Here is an 18,351-nt window from a genome sequence, read left to right as displayed (position 1 = left end):
AAATACTAATACCTGCCTCCCCAGCCATTCCTTTAGCTTTGGAGACATTAAATAAGCTGAACTGTCGCATTTACATACAATAGAGATGGTTAGTAGTTTTTTGGCAGCAATGACAGGGGCGATGGGTGGTGCAAGCTGCAGTAGCCTCCTGGTCAGAGCCCCGGCACTTAATATTTGACAAATTAAGCACTGCAAGGAACCGCCCTCGACTGGACCCGATCATTCCTCACCGGTATAAGCCAAAGGGTCAGATTGCCACCCTTCCTCTCTGAACCCACAGAAATTAACTGCGGAGTCCCACAGGGATCATCGCTCAGCCCAACCCTCTTCAACATCTACATGACCCCCCTCGCCGGCATCACCCGACAGCACGGCCTCAGCATAGTATCCTACGCCGACAACACCCAGCTCATCCACTCCCTCATGCAGGACCCCACCACCACCAGACTCAACTTCCAGGAAGGAATGCAACACGTCGCAGCCTGGATGAGCAACAGCTGCCTAAAAGTCAACTCGGAAAAGACTGAAGTCCAGGTTCTAGGAACCACACCATTGGCATGAGACAACACTTGGTGGCCCACCGCCCTCGGCACCCTCCCGACCCCCACAGACCACACCAGAAATCTCGGTATCATACTCGACTCCTCCCTCTCCATGAACCGACAGGTCAACGCAGTTGCCTCCAGCTGTTTCAACACCCTCCGCATCCTTCGAAAGACCTTCAAATGGATCCCCCGAGCCAAGAAAGACAGTCACCCACATACTCGTCACTAGCAGGTTGGACTACGGTAACATCCTCATAAACAAATCCCTACTCCGCAAGCTCTAGACTATACAGAACACCGCCGCTAGACTCGTCCTTGGCATCCCCAACACAAGCCCATCAGCCAACACCTACGTAAGCTCCAGTGGCTCCCCATCGAGAAAAGAGTCACCTTCAAGATACTCACCCACGCCTACAAATGCCTACCCAACATCGGACCCAAGTACCTCAACCACAGAATCACCCTCCACGTACCCAAAAGGAACCTCCGATCTGCCAACCTCGTCCTCGTCGAAACCCACACATCCACAAAGCTAAAGCAGCAGGGAGATCCTTCTCCTACATCACGGCCAAGACCTGGAACGAGCTCCCGATCAACATCAGACGTGCCCCCTTCCTGAACACCTTCAAGAAGAATCTCAAGACCTGGCTCTTCAGCAAAACAGAACTGCTGACCCGCTCCATCTTTGCACCTTGAGACCCTCGCGGGTGAGTAGTGTGCTTAAAAAACCCTGATTGATTGATTGAATGATTGAATGATTAAGCAGTTCTTACAATCCTGGAGAATAGCAGGATCCCTGAGACACCTTTTCCCCCTTCGAAGCAGCACACAGGGGCCTATTTACATGCCCTCACCGCCATCAAAGCTTCACTTATTTGATGCTCCGGTGGCGCAGCGCATTTTCCATATTTGCAAGGTGGAGCTAAGACACTTTGCGTGACTTAAAGCCACTTTGTTAATATGCCCCTTTCCGTCGTAGTCATCTGCGACAAAGTGGAATGCAATGGGTGTTCCTGTGGATGTTCCACAGCAACACTCATTGCTTTTTGACACTGTCCTAGGATTACAAGGCTGAGGCAACACCAAAAACTAATGCCATGAAATATCAGGAGTTAGAATGACGTGATGAGGAGAAATTATACATTTCTTCTCGTTTTTTGTTCTTTCCTTGTGCGCTGCATTCTGCAGCACACACGAAAGATGCAAATCGCCATTATTATGTGCAGAAGGTGTCCCTTCCTGCACATAAACAATTGTCCCTGCAGCTCAGCCACCCTTGCAACATGGCAGCAGCATGCCTGCACTGGCGCTTAGCAGCTTTTGTTTGCCCCAGCACTAAGAGAAACACAGTTGTGTGCCGTATTCTTGTGAATACAGCGCATCCCTGCATTTCAAAAATGTCGGAGCATGGTGCTGCGAAATTTGGCTCAGCACTGCACTCTGACATTTTACTGTAAATATGCCTCACAGTCTGTGTACCTCTCGATGGTGCGGAAGTTGAAAATATTAAGGTAAATTTGCCTCATAACAATGTAGAAATGTGACTTAACATTAACTAATGAAATGCGTGTCAATCTTGTGGTTAGAGAAAATGTGCCTTTATGAAACGTGCAAAAAAGAAAAATACTGCTTATTTCTCCAGGGAGCTCCCATTTCCATCCTTCACTGCCAGGCCACAATTTTTTCTTTATTTTTTACTTTCCGTTTAATAAAATAAAAGCCTTTTTGTAAATACTGATTTTACATTATTGAGCTGCAGAACTTAACATCTTCATAAATTGTGCTTTTTACTGCATAATGTATTTCTTTCTTTACTCACACCATATCGTATTTTAGATGGTTCCCTCTGCCACTTGCTTATAAAGAGCAAGTATATTGAAGAAAAAAATGCTTGCTATAGATTTGAATTTCATGATCTAACCAGGACACGTTGGATATTAATGTTTCATTTCATAGAGCAGTCCATTGTTACACGATGGGACACTGAATATCTAACTGACTAGGTTTGCAAAGGTTCTCATGAGAACCTTCCTAGATGTATCTTTTTGTAATCTGCAGTAGCTGTATTCAAACAACATCATGTCGACATGGACATTTACCGTGGGAATCGAGAGAGAAGATGACGGAGAATCGTAAGATCCTTTTTCATTGGCTCAAAATGACTTTTTTCAACATATTGTTTGCGCTTTCTATATAGTACGGGTTCCTAGTTAGAGTTGCGGCATTTGATGCATTTAATGCACATCTTTCTCCTGCCCTGCGCTCTAGTACTTGATTGTTACTCTTGCCTGAAATTGCTGAGAGCTACTTCAAACTGTAATTTTCTGTTATTCAGATGTCTTTTTGAAAACTTTCTCCATGCTGATCATAGCTACTGCTGTGATTATTTCCTTCGACCTGTTTTAACGGTTGCTACTGCAGCTGTCTGGGAACTCGGCTGAGTTTCCAGAACTACTTTGATGGGGAGTTCGACCTATTATGGCTATTAACCTGATTCTCCAAATTTTCACCTGCTCTTTTTTAAAGCAACTCTTTATGGCTTCTGGCTAGAATAGGTTAGATTAAGGTAGGGATTAAATCCTGTATGGAACATGCTGTTATGTTTTTTTAATACTAGTTCTAAGCAATTTTTCTTGATGTTTCTGTAAACAGATTTATATGACTAAACTGAATAAAAAGACAAAATACAGACTAATCTCTTAATGACAGCGAAATGTATTAGCGTTGTGCTCTATTGTAACACCGTGGCAAAGATTCATCGACATGAAGATGGATGCACAGATATTGGAGATTCTCTTAGTAAATTCCTAGGTGGAGTGGGTTATAAATTATTTGAGACTTCAGCATTCGCAGTGGCCTGTGGGCCTCAAAAGCTGCATCTGTAATTCAATGAAGGTGTAACCACAACAGATTCCCTCATTTGAAAGAGGTCACACCCTTCTTGGGCTAGTGAACATTTAGCACTGGCACAACCTGTGTTGCAGAAAGAGCTGCAAACGCACGTTTCCCCTTCTGTAATACCAAAGTGCACCAGGAGTACAAAAAGTGTACACAAAAGGCTGTTATTGCCCCCAGGGCACATACTGTAATATGGCTACATGTTTTCTGTTTGTCAGGTGTAAAACAGGATCCACTCTCTCTCTCTCTCTTTTTCATTCATCTCTCTCACTTGTAGGTCTGCTACATCGAATATCAGAGTGGGGATCGCTTTTGATTACACTTTCTGAGCATCTTCATTATTGGTAGATTTTCTTCTTTACCATTGTCAAACTATTTTTGGTCTTTTTCAGTATCCAGATCTTTAGAGGCCCAAGACTCCCCCTCACCAACTGCAGGGAGCCCCAAAACCCTGGAGGAGCCTTTTCTTAGGGGAAAAAAGATTAAGAGTAAATATGACACATGCTTCTCTGACATTGACCTATAGCCACCCATGTTCACACTGCTAATCAATAGTTCTTAAGCTGCTTCATTGCACCAGGGAATCCATAAACATGGGGTGCTCACACTGGCTATTGTTCAAGGATGAGAAGAAGAAGAACAGAAGATATATTCATGCATACCTGTATTCTGGGAAAACAAGATGTTATGTAAATGCTGTATGAAAAACCAAAAGTAGGGAAACTAGGATATGAACCAGTTAAGTGAAAGAACCTCATCATTTTACCGAACTCTGTGGCTCATTTGTTTTTTTCTTTGACGAGCATTATATAAATGGAGTCTTTCGATGAAGCAGGGAATGGTATTGATGTAATGGATGCACAATTCTTGCACATCCCTCTGGTACGTAATATGTGTGGAGAGGTTAGGGGAGCCCACAGCAAAACATTTTCTTCTGGGCACGTTGTCTATTAACGCCTCCCTTATGGCTACAATATATCTGAATTACATGCTTACACTTCATTCCATCCCTAAGTTCAGAATAATATTGGTATGCCTTGGCCTGCATTGCATAGGCTTCTCCCTGATTGGGCATAGAAGGTGAACAGATCTCACATCACCATATTTTATTTAGCACTTGATTAAGAAGGTTCGACAATATGCGGAGCCACAGTCCCCCTATTTGAAGTTAGCTAAAGGTGTTAATGGGCTTTCAATAAACACCACAGACAATTTGGCTGTTTGATTGCTGGAAATCTATTTGGATTCCATGGACTTTCTTTGTATAGGATCCTCTAATACATAGATTATTTGAGTCACTAACTAACTTGGTAACAGACATGGTAATTCCATATTGTTTTTCTCTTGAAATAGAGGCATATACGAACATGCTGAAGGCACCCCAATGACCTCACAGGTCTCACGGATATGACAGGCTTCCAACCATCTTGCATCTGCAATCTACAATCTGGGAGTCTGCTCTGCAAAGTGGTGCCACCCCTGTCCTGGACACTTGGAAATAGGCCTTACCAGCGGAACCAACGCATCTTCTCTGCTGAGTGACACATCCCGAGCAATACCGATTCATCTATTTAGCTGAGCAGCGCATCCTTTTGTGGTGTGTTGTCACTGGTTTACTGTTTGAAGTTTTGTTCACATACTTTACATATTGCATCTGCGTTAAGCCCGACTGCCCTGTGTCAAGTGACCAAAGGGGTGAGCACAGGTTAATTTAGGGTTTGCTTGTTCCTTACCTTGACCAGGATTGTGGTTGCTGCTTGACTAGGGCTTACACCCCAGTCAACCAACAACCCAATTTCTTAGAGCGACCATCATGATTTACATCGCAGTCACTAACAAGAATGAAGATGTCGGGTACTAGCATACCTTTTCTGATAGCAAAGCCTCCTGAGAGTCCATTGATTGACACTCAATGCTTCACTGACTCTAAATAAGGCAGGATAACCGTTATTTTGGCAGATGGGTCATTAGTTAATTTTCAGTGTGTTTGTCCCACATCCCTAAACTAGGATCTAAAGCCATGATCATCTTACTGTAAGATTTACTCCCTACTTAGAATAGTAAAAGTAGCAGGTAATCTTTCAGCAAACCAGGAAGAGCTTTGAAATTACCAGACCACCCATCCTGTCAGGCAAGGTATGGTCTGTGATGGCAGGGGTGGGCAGTGACAGAGCAGGGCAATTGTTGAATGCATGTAATCAGCCAAATCAGAAGAGTGTAATCTAGAACTCATGTTGTAAGTGCCTAATGGCAGTCAATCAAAATTGCTGAAAAATGCTCTTTCGCCATTTCGAATTGGTTGTCATAGGCAACAGAACGTGCCTCCGGGGGTAGTCTGTTCTGATTGGCTGATGGCAGCCCATTCTCAAAGAGTTTCCAGTCCACACTTATCTGGATAGTTTTGCAAGTCAGTGAGAGGCGGGCGATCCAAAAACAAGTGTTTTTTTTTCTTGGGTGAAATCAGTCCATTCTTCTAGTCAGTCTGCAAAACTAATGTTGGAGTTTAACCATCAATCTACTCCCTGGGCAAACTAAAAAAAAAAGCAGATTCTGTTTATTTCACATTTATGCAATCTCTTTTGTCTGCCCCTCCGCACTTTATATTCTTTGCTAACCCTTTGTCACTGAAACTGTGGCTGAATTAACACTATATATAGACTCTACGTTAGTCAACCTGACACTGAATTTAGATAAAATGAATGCCAGTCCTTTGAAAGACTAGGCTTAACAAGGCAATGGCTCTAAAAGAGGAACTTTCATAGGCTGAAATCTATCCCGACCAGTGGCAGTTTCTCTACGAGGGTGTCGGGGCTCTGCCCCCGTTACATTCACAATGCTCAGTTCATAGTCATTTATATAAAAAAAATACCCATTGATCAGCTGCCATTAACACTTTTACTGTAGAATTTGAACCCGGGGCTGCGGGGCAACTGTCTGCCCCACTCACCGATAACGCCACTATTGGACATCACATGACTCTCTCCCCTGCCCTGTTGTTTGCTCAAGAAGCCTACGTGTTTGCCGGCCTGAGAACTTCACAGCCCTGAAGGCTGTAATGTCATCAGCTCGGAAATTACCTAGCTGCAAGGCGTAGTCTTCCCCCCCTGATGGAGTGGAGGTAAAGTTAGCCCCAGGCGTTTTAAATACAAGCCTGGGATCGCTAACCCGCCACGTCAATCAAAGACAGTGGAGAGCTTGTCACTCCACCCTTTCCTAACTCGTTACAGGGTGTGGTGGGCTCCACCCTCCGACGAGTTGGGAAAGGGTGTGGCAGGCGGTAAGCCAAGGAATTGACTTGTGCAGACTCTACCTCAGACGGCTTCCCGCGCATGAGTCTGCAGTGGCACTGTGGCAGTCGGAGTGGTGAACTGGAAGCTGCATTTTTTACTGCGTCACACTAGACGGTCGGACTGCGTTTTGGAGAAGAGGCACTGAGGCAGTCTAATCAAGTCTGAAATTAGCCTCATCAGACGTCTGACGTTGTGAACTCGGTCAGTTCACCAGCCCAGGTAAGTGCCCATCCCCAGATCTGGATTCCTGAAGACCATTCAGATGTCACGCAAGGCTGTGGGAGCAGGATCTTGGAATTATCAGGTGACTCAGATGCAATGGCTGTCATGCACCTGACCGGTCACATCTCATGAGGCTGTATGTCGGCCAAATGTTCCCATGATTGTGAGGTGTCGGCACCGGCCATGGAAAGCATCCATGAAGGCTGCAGAATGAAACTAATGCATACCAAAGAGGTGCATAGTTGCGACGCCACTCATGGCATCCCTGTTGGGTTAGATGTGTGTTTAGTGCGCCTTTCGCAATTGTGCAAAACCAAGCGGGAGTGAGGTCGGCTGTTCAGACCCACGTGTCTACATATAGGAGTACAATTTTGGTCACAAATCTGGATGCTTCAGACATAAGGGACCGTGAAATGTCGAAGGGTGGATATGGGAGGGACACCTTCCCTACACTCTGCTTTGAATGGGACAGCAGAACACTTCAGCCCTACTGTGCTTTGAATGGCACAATGCAATAAGGGATACTGTGCTTTAAAAATAACCGAAGGGCTTCCCAGCGCTACAGAGCTTTGCATGAGACAGAAGGACATTTATCATTAGTGCTTTTGTATTTTCAGTGGGGCAGTTAGGCACTCCAGTGCTACTTTGCTCTGAATGGGACAGTAGGGCAATTCTCACCAGTGCGGTTGTACTTTCGGTGGAACAGTAGGACACTCCAGGGTTGTTGTATTTGAATTGAGCAGTAGAGGACTCCAGTGCAACTGTGCTTCAAATAGGGCGGAAGGACACTCCAGGGTTATAATGATTTGAGTAGAACAGTTGGGTTTTCCAGTGCTACATTGATTTGAATCAGAAAGTAAGGCGCTTCCCATCAGTGCGACTGTACTTTCAGTGGGGCAGTAGGGCTCTCCATGGCTATTGTGATTTGAATGGGACAGTTGAGAGCTCTGGTGCTAGTGGGCTTTGATTGGGACTCTAGGGTTTTGCAGTGCTGCTGTGTGTTGAATGGGACAGTATCACACTCAAGCGTCGCTGTACTTTGAATGAGGCAGTATGGCACTCCAGCACTATTGTGCTTTGAATGGGACAGTAGGACACTTTTTTTGCAGTATTATATAGCGACATATGTTGTTATGTGACATCTCTTTATTAATGTAATAACCGCACTTTCACAATTACTTTTTTAACCTTCCTGCTTTCTCAAATTTGCTTGAAAATTCACCATTCGTCCACTCTTTTTTCAAAATTTACCCCCACGAACCTCTTGTAGGTTGTTCGTGCTCGCTTGCTATGCTCGCTCGCTGCAGTGCAGTACGACAATAATTTTGCAGCCTATTACTTTCAAATGTCACCAGCAGCCACAGATCCTGACCACGAGATTAAGCTCAGTTGAGGCGTTACGAAGCATGATATCAATGGCAGTGTGATCGTTCTGATGCACCGGTGCTCTTGTACCTGTGTTTGCAGATGCTGGTGAGTTGTCTTGGCTCAGCTGCTTCATGTTGAATTCAAACTTCTGCCCTGGCAGCGTGCAGTTGTCTGTCTCAATGCCATCCACAAACCTGCAGAGAGAAGAGAGGGTGAAAAAGGGGCCGATCAAGGGTTGCTAAAATGTGAAAAAACAAAAAGTATCAGGGAACCATGTTGTGTTTTCAGAGCGATGGATAATAGAAACAAGCATTGGCATAGCCAATAGGTCTCAACTTGGGACCTATTAAGTGTTTAGCCATGCAGCACTTGATGTTGTTGCACCAAGAATATTGTGCTGGATAACTAAACACTTATAAGGTCCCAAAGGCGAGACCTATTGGTCAATGCTTGTTCTTATTCCCTTGGATGCTTGTGAGCTACACATTATTTATTCCCCAAGCATGGTACTGCTTGGGCCAAATTTCTAAAATTCGGAATTTTGAAGTTGAGAAGGGACTTTTTCCTTAAGGTTGTCTTATGTGTGCTCACTTCCATTTATACTTTTGTTGGGTTTCTTACACAAGAAAAGTTAGTTAGAATAAAATAAAGTAGCAGGCCTGGAGATTTTCATGGGCTCACTGTGTTGTTGAAATAAATGCTGTTCTAGAGTGTCTGGTTTAAGGACAAATAACAAAATAAAAGATTTTCAATAAAAAGACACGATTATTTCCACCCTTTTAGTGATACAGATAATAGCACTTCCCAGTCTATGAACAAGGACATTAACACGGTCTGGTTAGCAGTGTATCTCATTGGTACCAGCCTAACCCTGAATAATAGTGTCACTGCATTAGTACCAGTTCACCATCTAAATAATCAACAGCTGAAAGGTGACCAGTTAACTTTTCGAAAGTGCACTGTGTTTATTAATATTTAATTTTCTAAGCAGTTGTGGACCACCTGAGTAGGCTTTATGGAACCCCAGGAGTCCCCGGACCACAAGTTAAGAACCTCTGCTTTACGGTATGAAAATAAATTAAGGGTGTCCACGCTCTCCAACACCTCAGTGTGTGCAACGTCTTCCTCTTGCATCAAGAGTAGATAGGAAACTAGACAGAGGAACATCACAAGTAAAAAAAACAGCAGCATGTTTTGAACACCCTAAAGCATGCAAAAAGACGGGTGTTCAGCTTTTGTCTATGTGGCCTTGAATCATTCCTGATAACCACAGAGCTTTGGGGTAATCCCTACTCCGATTCAGTAGAGGCAAAGAGATCTTGTGGGTATCCTAAAAAACAATATGGACCCCGCTTTAACGCACCAACTCTGGACACCTGTGCGGCAGGGCCTACAAGTGATACTTACAGCGCAAGAGGATCTCGGAGCAAAATCACAGGAGATGAAAAGCATGAATTATGTTATGAGTGTGCTGGAGTCCTGATGGCAAGCACTGGGTGCTGCAGCCATTTTAAACTTCCAGTACAGACTAAAAGGTAGACGGCAGGGAAGAAACAGTAAGCAGTATCCCATCCAGACAAGCCTGCTATGCCTGTCTCAGACTCCTCAATGTACCCTTCTCTACAGATGCCCGCAAGGGGCTGCCTATATAAGTGGGGAGCAGCACTGCACACAGCAATATCAACGTATATGCACGAAAGTCTGAGGGTGCTGTTGAAGACTACCCACAGAAACAGACTGCGCAAAGAGATATGAGACACATGTTCAATTTCACTATTTGTGTTTCACACTGAGCCATCCCTCACTTTCCCGCCACTTTGCAGTGATGCAACGATGCACCCCTTGGCAGTAAAGACTGAGAGTCCCACCTTCCACATACCCAAGAGGAATGGGCGTGAACTTGAACTTTGAAAAGTTGAACTACTTACTTTGCAGTTAGTTCGACAAGATGGGTGCAAAAGGAACAGAATTTAGCTTTCTCACTAATATGACATCTACTTTTTTTATTAGTGGTGCGCTGGTTCTATGAAAAGAAAATGGAGCTTCTAATTAAATCCAAATTGGTGAACTAAGACCTGAGAATGGTCATGAACTCAAAGTGACGAAGAAGTCCACAGATGCCCAAAACTTATCCCCAGTTGGTTTGTATTTTTTTTCTAATCTACAAATGTATGCTTAACTACAGAGCACAAAAATGTGCATATTAAAATAAATATTTATTTTTAAAAGAAACAAAAAAAAAATCTATTAAAAAGTAGTGATAGTTGCACCACTAACTCAACTGTCATTATTACCCTTTTCAGCAGCATTTGTTTTCTGAAACTCTCATGGATAAAGTGCTCATCCGGACAGTCTTCCTACTGGCATTCAATGACCTGACTTAGATCTGCGAGTGGCACTGAAACAAATGGGATGCCCTTAAAATAGCACACGGAAAATCAACTGCTTCTGCTTTCCGTTGTCGGATGGGTGGCTCTGAATAAAGTTGAACTCATTTGCTTCTTTGCCTTCCTTTTGGAACGGAGATTTTTTATATAGCGCGAACTTGACCCGAAGGTATCGGGTATTGTTAGGCACGGGGAGATTACGTTATTTGCTCAGAATCACAGGATGTTGAGCGTCATCATTGCCGAGACTCGAAACCGGTTCCCCAGATTTGAGGTCGACCGCCCTAGCCGTTAGACCACATCCTCTCTCCTAAGTGATTACTTTTAGCAAATAGATTAGATGACAAACGATTGAATAAAGTTCTAAATGTTTATGTAAACATTTAAACTTGATAAGGGAGCATACATAAATCCTAGGAAACGGAACCCCATGCAGTTCAGTGTAAAATAATCTCCTACCTAAATTACGCAAATTTGCTCAATTACCTTGTTGACAACAAATGTTCTCCAGCCCTACACGTGATTTGTAGTATCAAGTCAGTTTTCAATGTGTTTTTTTTTTTTAAAGTGCTAGATCCCACTTCAGGAAGCCACTTCCGATTGCGTCGCCCATTGCCGCGGTCAACTCTGCCAGGAAAGACAGGTGGCGCTGAAGGCTGGCGGTTAGCGCGTGCACGCTCGCGTGAACGCAAGCTTGTCGCCAGCCAGCAGCACTTTGAAAACTCACCTGCTAAAGTCTCTCCGAGCAGTGCATGCGCGCTGACTCAGCGAGACCTAAAAACACATGTTATTTACTACCAGGAAACGCCAAATGAAGAAGCATTATATCCTGAATCATTATTATTATCATTGAATATTATAATTCTGTTTATCTCCCAAGGAGGCTTGGGTAGTTGAATACTATCCACGAGCAATTTCGAGAAACAATCTGGCTTAGAAACTGATTCAGTGCTCATCTTCCACCCCCTTTGATAAAATACTCCGCGCTACCAATGCGCTCCGCTCACAAAATATACCACGCCATTTTACACTGTATGACTCCATCTTTAAAAATCTAAAATATTTTCCGGAAGGACTGAGCGTTTTTCACCTGCTCATCATTCTAATGAATTCAAGGAATGGCAACTTCTCTAGTGCAACAGGGGCAACACAGTTTAATTACAAGAAAGATTTGATAGACTCTTTAATATCCTGAATACGCCTCAGTCTACGAGTGCGGTAATTCATTCACTGGTGTATAGATAATTACAAAATGCAATCCTATCAGATACTTCAAGATACATATGTATGGACGGAATGAGGTTAAAGCCCAGGGAGAGGAAGCTTGGAGTATCCCAGCTGGTGAAGGATCACAAGCTAACAGCACATTGACAGGAACATAGAGTGAAATTATTGTGCCTTAGATTTTATGATCAAAACGCCTTTTCTGAAGATCCTTCTTTCAACATACCCTTGCAATATGATGACATTAGTACACATAACTTGAATTGGGGGTTCATTGCACATAACTTTCTATTTTGCAAAATTTCTTGGCCAACACTGTAACATTTTCATCCGGCACTCTTTATGTAGGACATTTGATAAACATCTGTGGAACCATTTTCTAGTTACAATGGCCTGTATGTCCAAAATAAGTTATTAAACATACGATGTAAGTGACATGCTTACAGAATTCTACCACAATTATGTTCACATCCACTAGCTGTACGGCAATACAATAGCAGTTTTCCAAAGTGAAACATAACACTATCATCGGGCTACATTTCTGGGAGATCAGTAATCAATTTGATCTTAGATTAATAAGCTGCATTGCAAGAATGTATAGATTCAGGTGAAAAACAACTTAATTTTACTTTGCATTAATTAAACTAACAGAAGTTGTGCCAGTGACAAACAATGTTTAGGAACCATTTTACTGATGGGACAGTGGTCTGGACACAATTGCAGGATCGCTTCTCATCCTAAGCACATGGTGGCAGATTTACAAGAAAGTGACGCATCTGTTGAGATGCGTCACTTTCCCTTCGCCACCCTGAGAAACCCTTGCGTCACCACGGATGCGCCGTATTTACAATACAGCGCACCATGGCGCAAGGATTGACAGATGCATCAGAAATCCTGATTCATCTGTTGGGGCAAAAGGCATGCATGGCTGGAGTTGTGTTGCAAGCATGACGCAACTCCAGCAATGCATTTCAACGCCTATTCCCACTACAATGCGTTACTCCTTACGCCTGCTTCAAGCAGGCGTAAGGTTTTGATGGAGTGGTGTCCTAGAAGTAGATATTGTAGATTTCACTGTGTCACTTTTACAAGGATTTCCTGCGTGGGAACGCCCACCCTGCTTACATTATACCTGGCACAAAAGAGTCGCAAAGGGCTTGTAAATCTGCCCCATGCTTTGTGTGGTAATTTGCAGCTTTAGAGCTCTGCTCACATTATGAAAGTACCCTTAATACATGCATCTTCAGACCTATTTCTTTGAAGAGTAACACTGAGGCTAAAACACAGTTGCAAGTTCAACTCAAGCAAACAATCGCTTTGGGTTTCATACACGTGTAAGTGTTCTATCCGGGTGCATGTACTGCCTGATGCAATACAAGCTAGCAGTGAAGACATACACATGGCCGCATGCATTTTTCAATAATAACGTCACCGGTGACATCATTAAAGTATTCAGAAAAGTGGAGCACGCGAGTCTAGAATTGTGCATGCTTCTGGAAATTAGTATACTGCTTGAAAATATGGGAGCCGTCGGCAGCCCAGATGTGGTTCAAAAATACAAAAATGGTATCTGATTTTTTCAGCAACACGCATGATCAGTAATAACATTTTTGTTTGGGAATATGCAACATGGCAAAGAATCATCACTACAAGGCCTCGACAATAGTTTTGTGTTTGCAGTAAGTTGAAGTTGTGTCCGCTATAAAGGGCAAGCGATGCCTCAAACCACAAAACCTACAATTTGACAGTGGAAAGTACAGTCACCCATCCTACCTGTTAGAAATAGGAAAGGCCCTAAAATAATAACGAAAAATCTTTACGCTGGTTTTGATATGCAGGAAATTGGACGTAGCCTTCACGAAGAAGCGCAAACTGCACCCCAAACCTCCAAAGTTAGACTCTGAACCCGCCAATGGGCGGCTTGCACACTTTCCTGCAGCTTTGTTACGTCGATAAACGCTGGGGCAGTGTCAGCGCTGGTGGCGCCTGGTGCAACAGTCTTTGACCTCCCTTTTCACCGGTTCCCACACTACCACCCTCCAGTGGTGACCCTCATCTCTCCTTAGCTCCTCTCTCACATTTAGTAACGCTACTCATCCAAATGAAGGCTGTCAGAGCGCTTTAAATCACAAACATATTATACAGAGACAATGAGTCATAGAAGTGTGTAAATCAATGTATAGAAAATGTTCCTTAAGACAATGAGGACCACAAGGTGTAGGAGTCACATGTCACCCATACCTATAGATATTATATGTTAAAGAATGTTTAGTCTGGACTAAGGAAGTGGCAGGTTTGTACGATGTTCAGTAACCACAGTGGGTGTGATTTCTGAAAAGGAGAGGTCACAACAGCACCGTACCTACTAAAATATGGTGCTGCTGCTCTCTCCTGTAGTGCAGACATACCATAAGCTGACTTTGCGCAAATGCACACAGTGCTGCACCATTTCTATGACTTGACCCAGTTTGACACATTGCCACTTAGTGTGTGAGCTGTACAGTGCAACATACACAGAGATGGAAAGGTTTGTGGAAAATAAACTTTTCTCCAAATTTATGTCCAGCTTTGAGGCTGGCATTATCATATCCCCTGGAAGATGAGATGCACACAAAGATCTCTATAGGCTTATCTCGGTTCACCCTGTCATGCAGAGGGCACTCCAATGACCTTGGCTACCCGGTGCAGCACACTGGTCACATCACACTAAAGCCGGCACTGGTAGATTTTATGGCTGTAATGATTGTCTCTACTGGCAAAAATTTTGCAGCAAGAAACTGGACCCAAATCTTTGCGGTTGCACAAGTTATTGGTTTTAATGGCGCCAATGAGCAATAAGACGATTTCCATTACTCACGGTTCTGTCCTTCCTTACCTTTTTTTTTTTATCCCTCTCGTACAGACTGTACTCAAGAGGGTCACAGACAGTCTATCTCTGCATAGTGTGGTGTAGTGGAACAGATCATCGGATATTTAAGAGCCCGATATCCATAGTGTGCCTATTTTCTGTACATTTTTCCATCCTAAAACCTCATTTAGCTTTAGCTTGTCTCCAGCCCAATGTATTAACAAATAAATAAAAAAATACATACATACATACATACATAGATACATATACATACACAGTGGGGCATTGGGTCAGCCCTCTATATCTATTGTTATGTTCAACTGTCATTCACATCTTGCCCAACAGAGCATACACCATGGGCCAGCCAACCTCAGCTATTGGATCTCTTGAACTTTGAGTGTCAGCATTACCCTGATCAAATGTGCACAACTACCTAATAAGTATGGGCTGGAAAATGTGCATTATTTGCTTTTATGTAATTATGTCAAATTTCAAGAAAATCATGCGAAATTGGGCGCAATTGCCCAAACTACAAATACATTCCTCACAGCTACATTATAGTGCTTTGTGTTTTTCTTTTTGACACAAGGACACATTTCACAGTAAAAATATAGTGCCAAAAACACAAGTGGCATGAGCAACAGCCACTCGTGTTCTGGCAGAACATTTAATTCCCACACGCCCATGGCAAAAGTGTACAGCAAATGGTGCGTAATTACTCAACCATGTGCATTTCATCTTTGTTTTCAGGTTACAATTATTCACGTCAGGAGCACCTTTTTCTTTGCACCAAAAAGAATCATATTTGCTTGTGTTATTTGCATTTAGACTGAAAAGGTTTTCCATACCTGTTCTAAGTACACCTGCTTACTAGGAAGAACGCACACTGTTGTACCAAAATCCTACGCAATGGTTATTATTTTTTTCTATGTAAAATTGGTATTTTTTACATATGGCCACCAAGTTTAGACAGTGGTGGTATTTTCTTTTTTAAGTGGCATATGCTTGCAAAAAAATCGAAATAAACAATTAACCAGTATGCCAATGCCAGATCTATTGCCTTTTTCAATGCTTGCTTAGGTATTGATGTTGATTTGTACTGATGTTAGCCTGTTAGCTAAAAGTCAAACAACTCAAGGACAGACTACTGCGAAAATCGAGCTTTCTGCAATGTGTGGCTTTGGGGCTGGTCTGTGGGTCAGGCTGGTCTGTTTTTGTGCTCTAACTGTAGCGCTCCTTTGAAAGAACAAGCACTGGGAAAGCCAGTAGGTCTTGCCTTTGGGGGCTATTGACTTTGCCAATGGTTTTAGCAGTATGCTGCTGTAAGAAATTGGGTTACTGTTTGAGGGGGTGAAACCCCACTCAAGAAGCAACTACAATTCTTGTCAGCGTGAAACACAAGCAAACCCCTACTTGACCTGAGCTTAACTAACCCTCTGGGAGTTGGGCACAAAAGTGGTCAGGCTTAACTTACAGGCAATGTGTAAAGTTTTTATGTAGCACAAAAACAGTAATAAAGTGAAATCACAACACAAGAAAAATCCTACACCAATTTAGAACAAGCATTAACATAGCCAATAGGTCTCACCTATGCAAGAGCTGTTGTTTTTAGCAATATTGTACACCGGAGTGGCTGCTGTTCTGCATGACTAAAGGTTAGTGGAGTAAAGGAGAGTGGCATGGAGTGTAGTGTTATCAGTGGCGTACAGTGGAGCAAAGTGGAATTGAGTGTCATGGAGAGGAGTGACGTACAGTGTCCTGGAGTAGCATACAGTGTTGTACAGTGTCGTAGAGTGGAAGGGCATAGAATTGAGTGGTGAAGACTGGAGTTCAGTGTCAGAATTGAGTAGGATGCCATAAAGTAGAGTGGCATAGAGTGTCATAGAGTGGTGTAGAGGTTGTTGCGTAGAGTGGAGTGTTATAGAGTGGCGTAGATTGTCATAGAGTGCAGTGACAGAGTGGAGTAGAGGGTTGTAGAGCTGAGTGGAGTGGCATAAAGTATCATAGAGAGGAGTGGCATTGAGTGTCAGAGTTTAGTGGCATAGAGTGGGGTAGTGTGTCATAGAATACAGTGGGGTAGTGTGGCATGGAGTGGCATAGAGGGAGTTGGGCAGAGTGCAGTAATGTGGCAGAATGGCATAGAGTGGAGTTGAGTGATGTAGAGCGGAATGGCATAGGATGGAGTCAAGTGTCGGAGCAAAGTTTAATGGACTAGAACATCATAGAGTGGAGTATCATGAAGTGGAGTGTCGTAGAGTGCAGAATGGTAGAGTAGAGTGGCCTAGAGTGAAGTGCCGCAAAGTAACATGCAGTTGAGTAAAATGGTGTAGAGTGCATTAGCGTAGAAAGCAGTGACATAGTGTGCAGTGGCATAAGGCAGAGCAGTACAGAGCAGATTACAGTGGCGTAGAGTGAAGAGGCATAGAGGGAAGTTGCATAGAGTGGAGTGGTGCAGAGTAGAGTGAAAGGGGGTAGAGTGGTGCAGAGTAGAGTGTTGCAGAGTGCAGTGATGTACAGTACGTACAGTGGTGCAGAGTAGAATAGAGTGGGTAGAGTGCAGTGATGTAGAGTGCAATGGTGTAGAGTGACAGAGAAGATTGTTGTAGAGTATAGTGGCGTAAAGTGCAGTGGAGAAAAGTAGTAGGTGTATATGCAGCGGCGTAGAGTGCACTGGTTTGGAGTAAAGTGGTGTAGTGTGCATTGGCGTAGAGTGCAGTTGTTTAGAGTACAGTGGCATAGCCTTGACTGCAGAGGTTTAAAATGGGGCAGTGCAGAGTATAGTGGCATCGAATAGAGTAGAATGGCATCGAGTGCAGTGGTGTAGAGTGCAGAGGCAAGGAGTAGCTTGTTTCAGAGTAGAGTGGAGTGGGGCAGGGCAGAGTATAGTGGTGTTTGGTAGAATGCAGTGGCATAGAGTAGTGGCGAAGAGCACAGTGGCATAGAGTACAGTGGTGCAACATTGATTGCAGTGGCATGGAGTGGAGTGGCTGGAGTAGAGGGGCATAGAGTGCAGTGGCATAGAGTAGATTGTTTCAGAGCAGAGTGAAGTGGAGTGGTGCAGGGTATAGTGCAGTCTTATAGAGTAGCGGCGTACAGTGCAGTGCTGCAGAGTGGAGTGGTGCTGAGTGGATTGGGTCAGAGTGGTGTGGCTTAGACTGGAGTGGTGTACAGTACAGTGGCAAAGAGTGCAGTGGTGCATAGTAGAGTGGGGTAGAGTGCACTAGCATAGAGTAGACTGCTGCAGAGTAGAGAGACTCTAGAGTGAAGTGGCATAGAGTGCATTGGCTTAGACTGCAGTAGAGTGGCGTCGAGTGGTGCAGAGTAGAGTGCAGTGGCAAAGAGTAAAGTGGTGCATAGTAAAGCTGCATAAAGTAGAGTGGCATAGAGTTCAATGGCAGAGAGGGCAGAGCTGCAGAGCAGAGTGTCAGAGTGCAGTGGCGTAGAGTGTTGTATAGTGCAGTGGCATAGAGTGGTGCAGAGTCAAGTGACAGAGTGCAATGGTGTGGAGTTGAGTATAGTGGAGTACAGTGCAGTAGTGCAGAGTAGATTGACATAGATTGCACTGGCGT

The 18,351-nt window shown here is 43.7% G+C and overlaps 1 protein-coding gene across 1 annotated transcript in view; it reads right to left on the bottom strand.

The window, feature by feature from the left end:
* LOC146857923 (voltage-gated delayed rectifier potassium channel KCNH8-like) overlaps positions 1-18,351 on the bottom strand; it is a 1,483,167-nt gene that overhangs the window by 43,304 nt on the left and 1,421,512 nt on the right. The window contains exon 13 of the mRNA XM_085648652.1: positions 8,411-8,517. Within this exon, the coding sequence (XP_085504778.1) occupies positions 8,411-8,517 (107 nt within the window). The remainder of the gene's footprint in view (positions 1-8,410; positions 8,518-18,351) is intronic.

Source organism: Triturus cristatus, chromosome 3_2, assembly GCF_964204655.1.
Source record: "Triturus cristatus chromosome 3_2, aTriCri1.1, whole genome shotgun sequence".
Taxonomy (NCBI): Eukaryota; Metazoa; Chordata; class Amphibia; order Caudata; family Salamandridae; genus Triturus; species Triturus cristatus.
The sequence above is the reverse complement of the archived record's forward strand: the minus strand, read 5'-3'. Positions and strand labels throughout refer to the sequence as shown.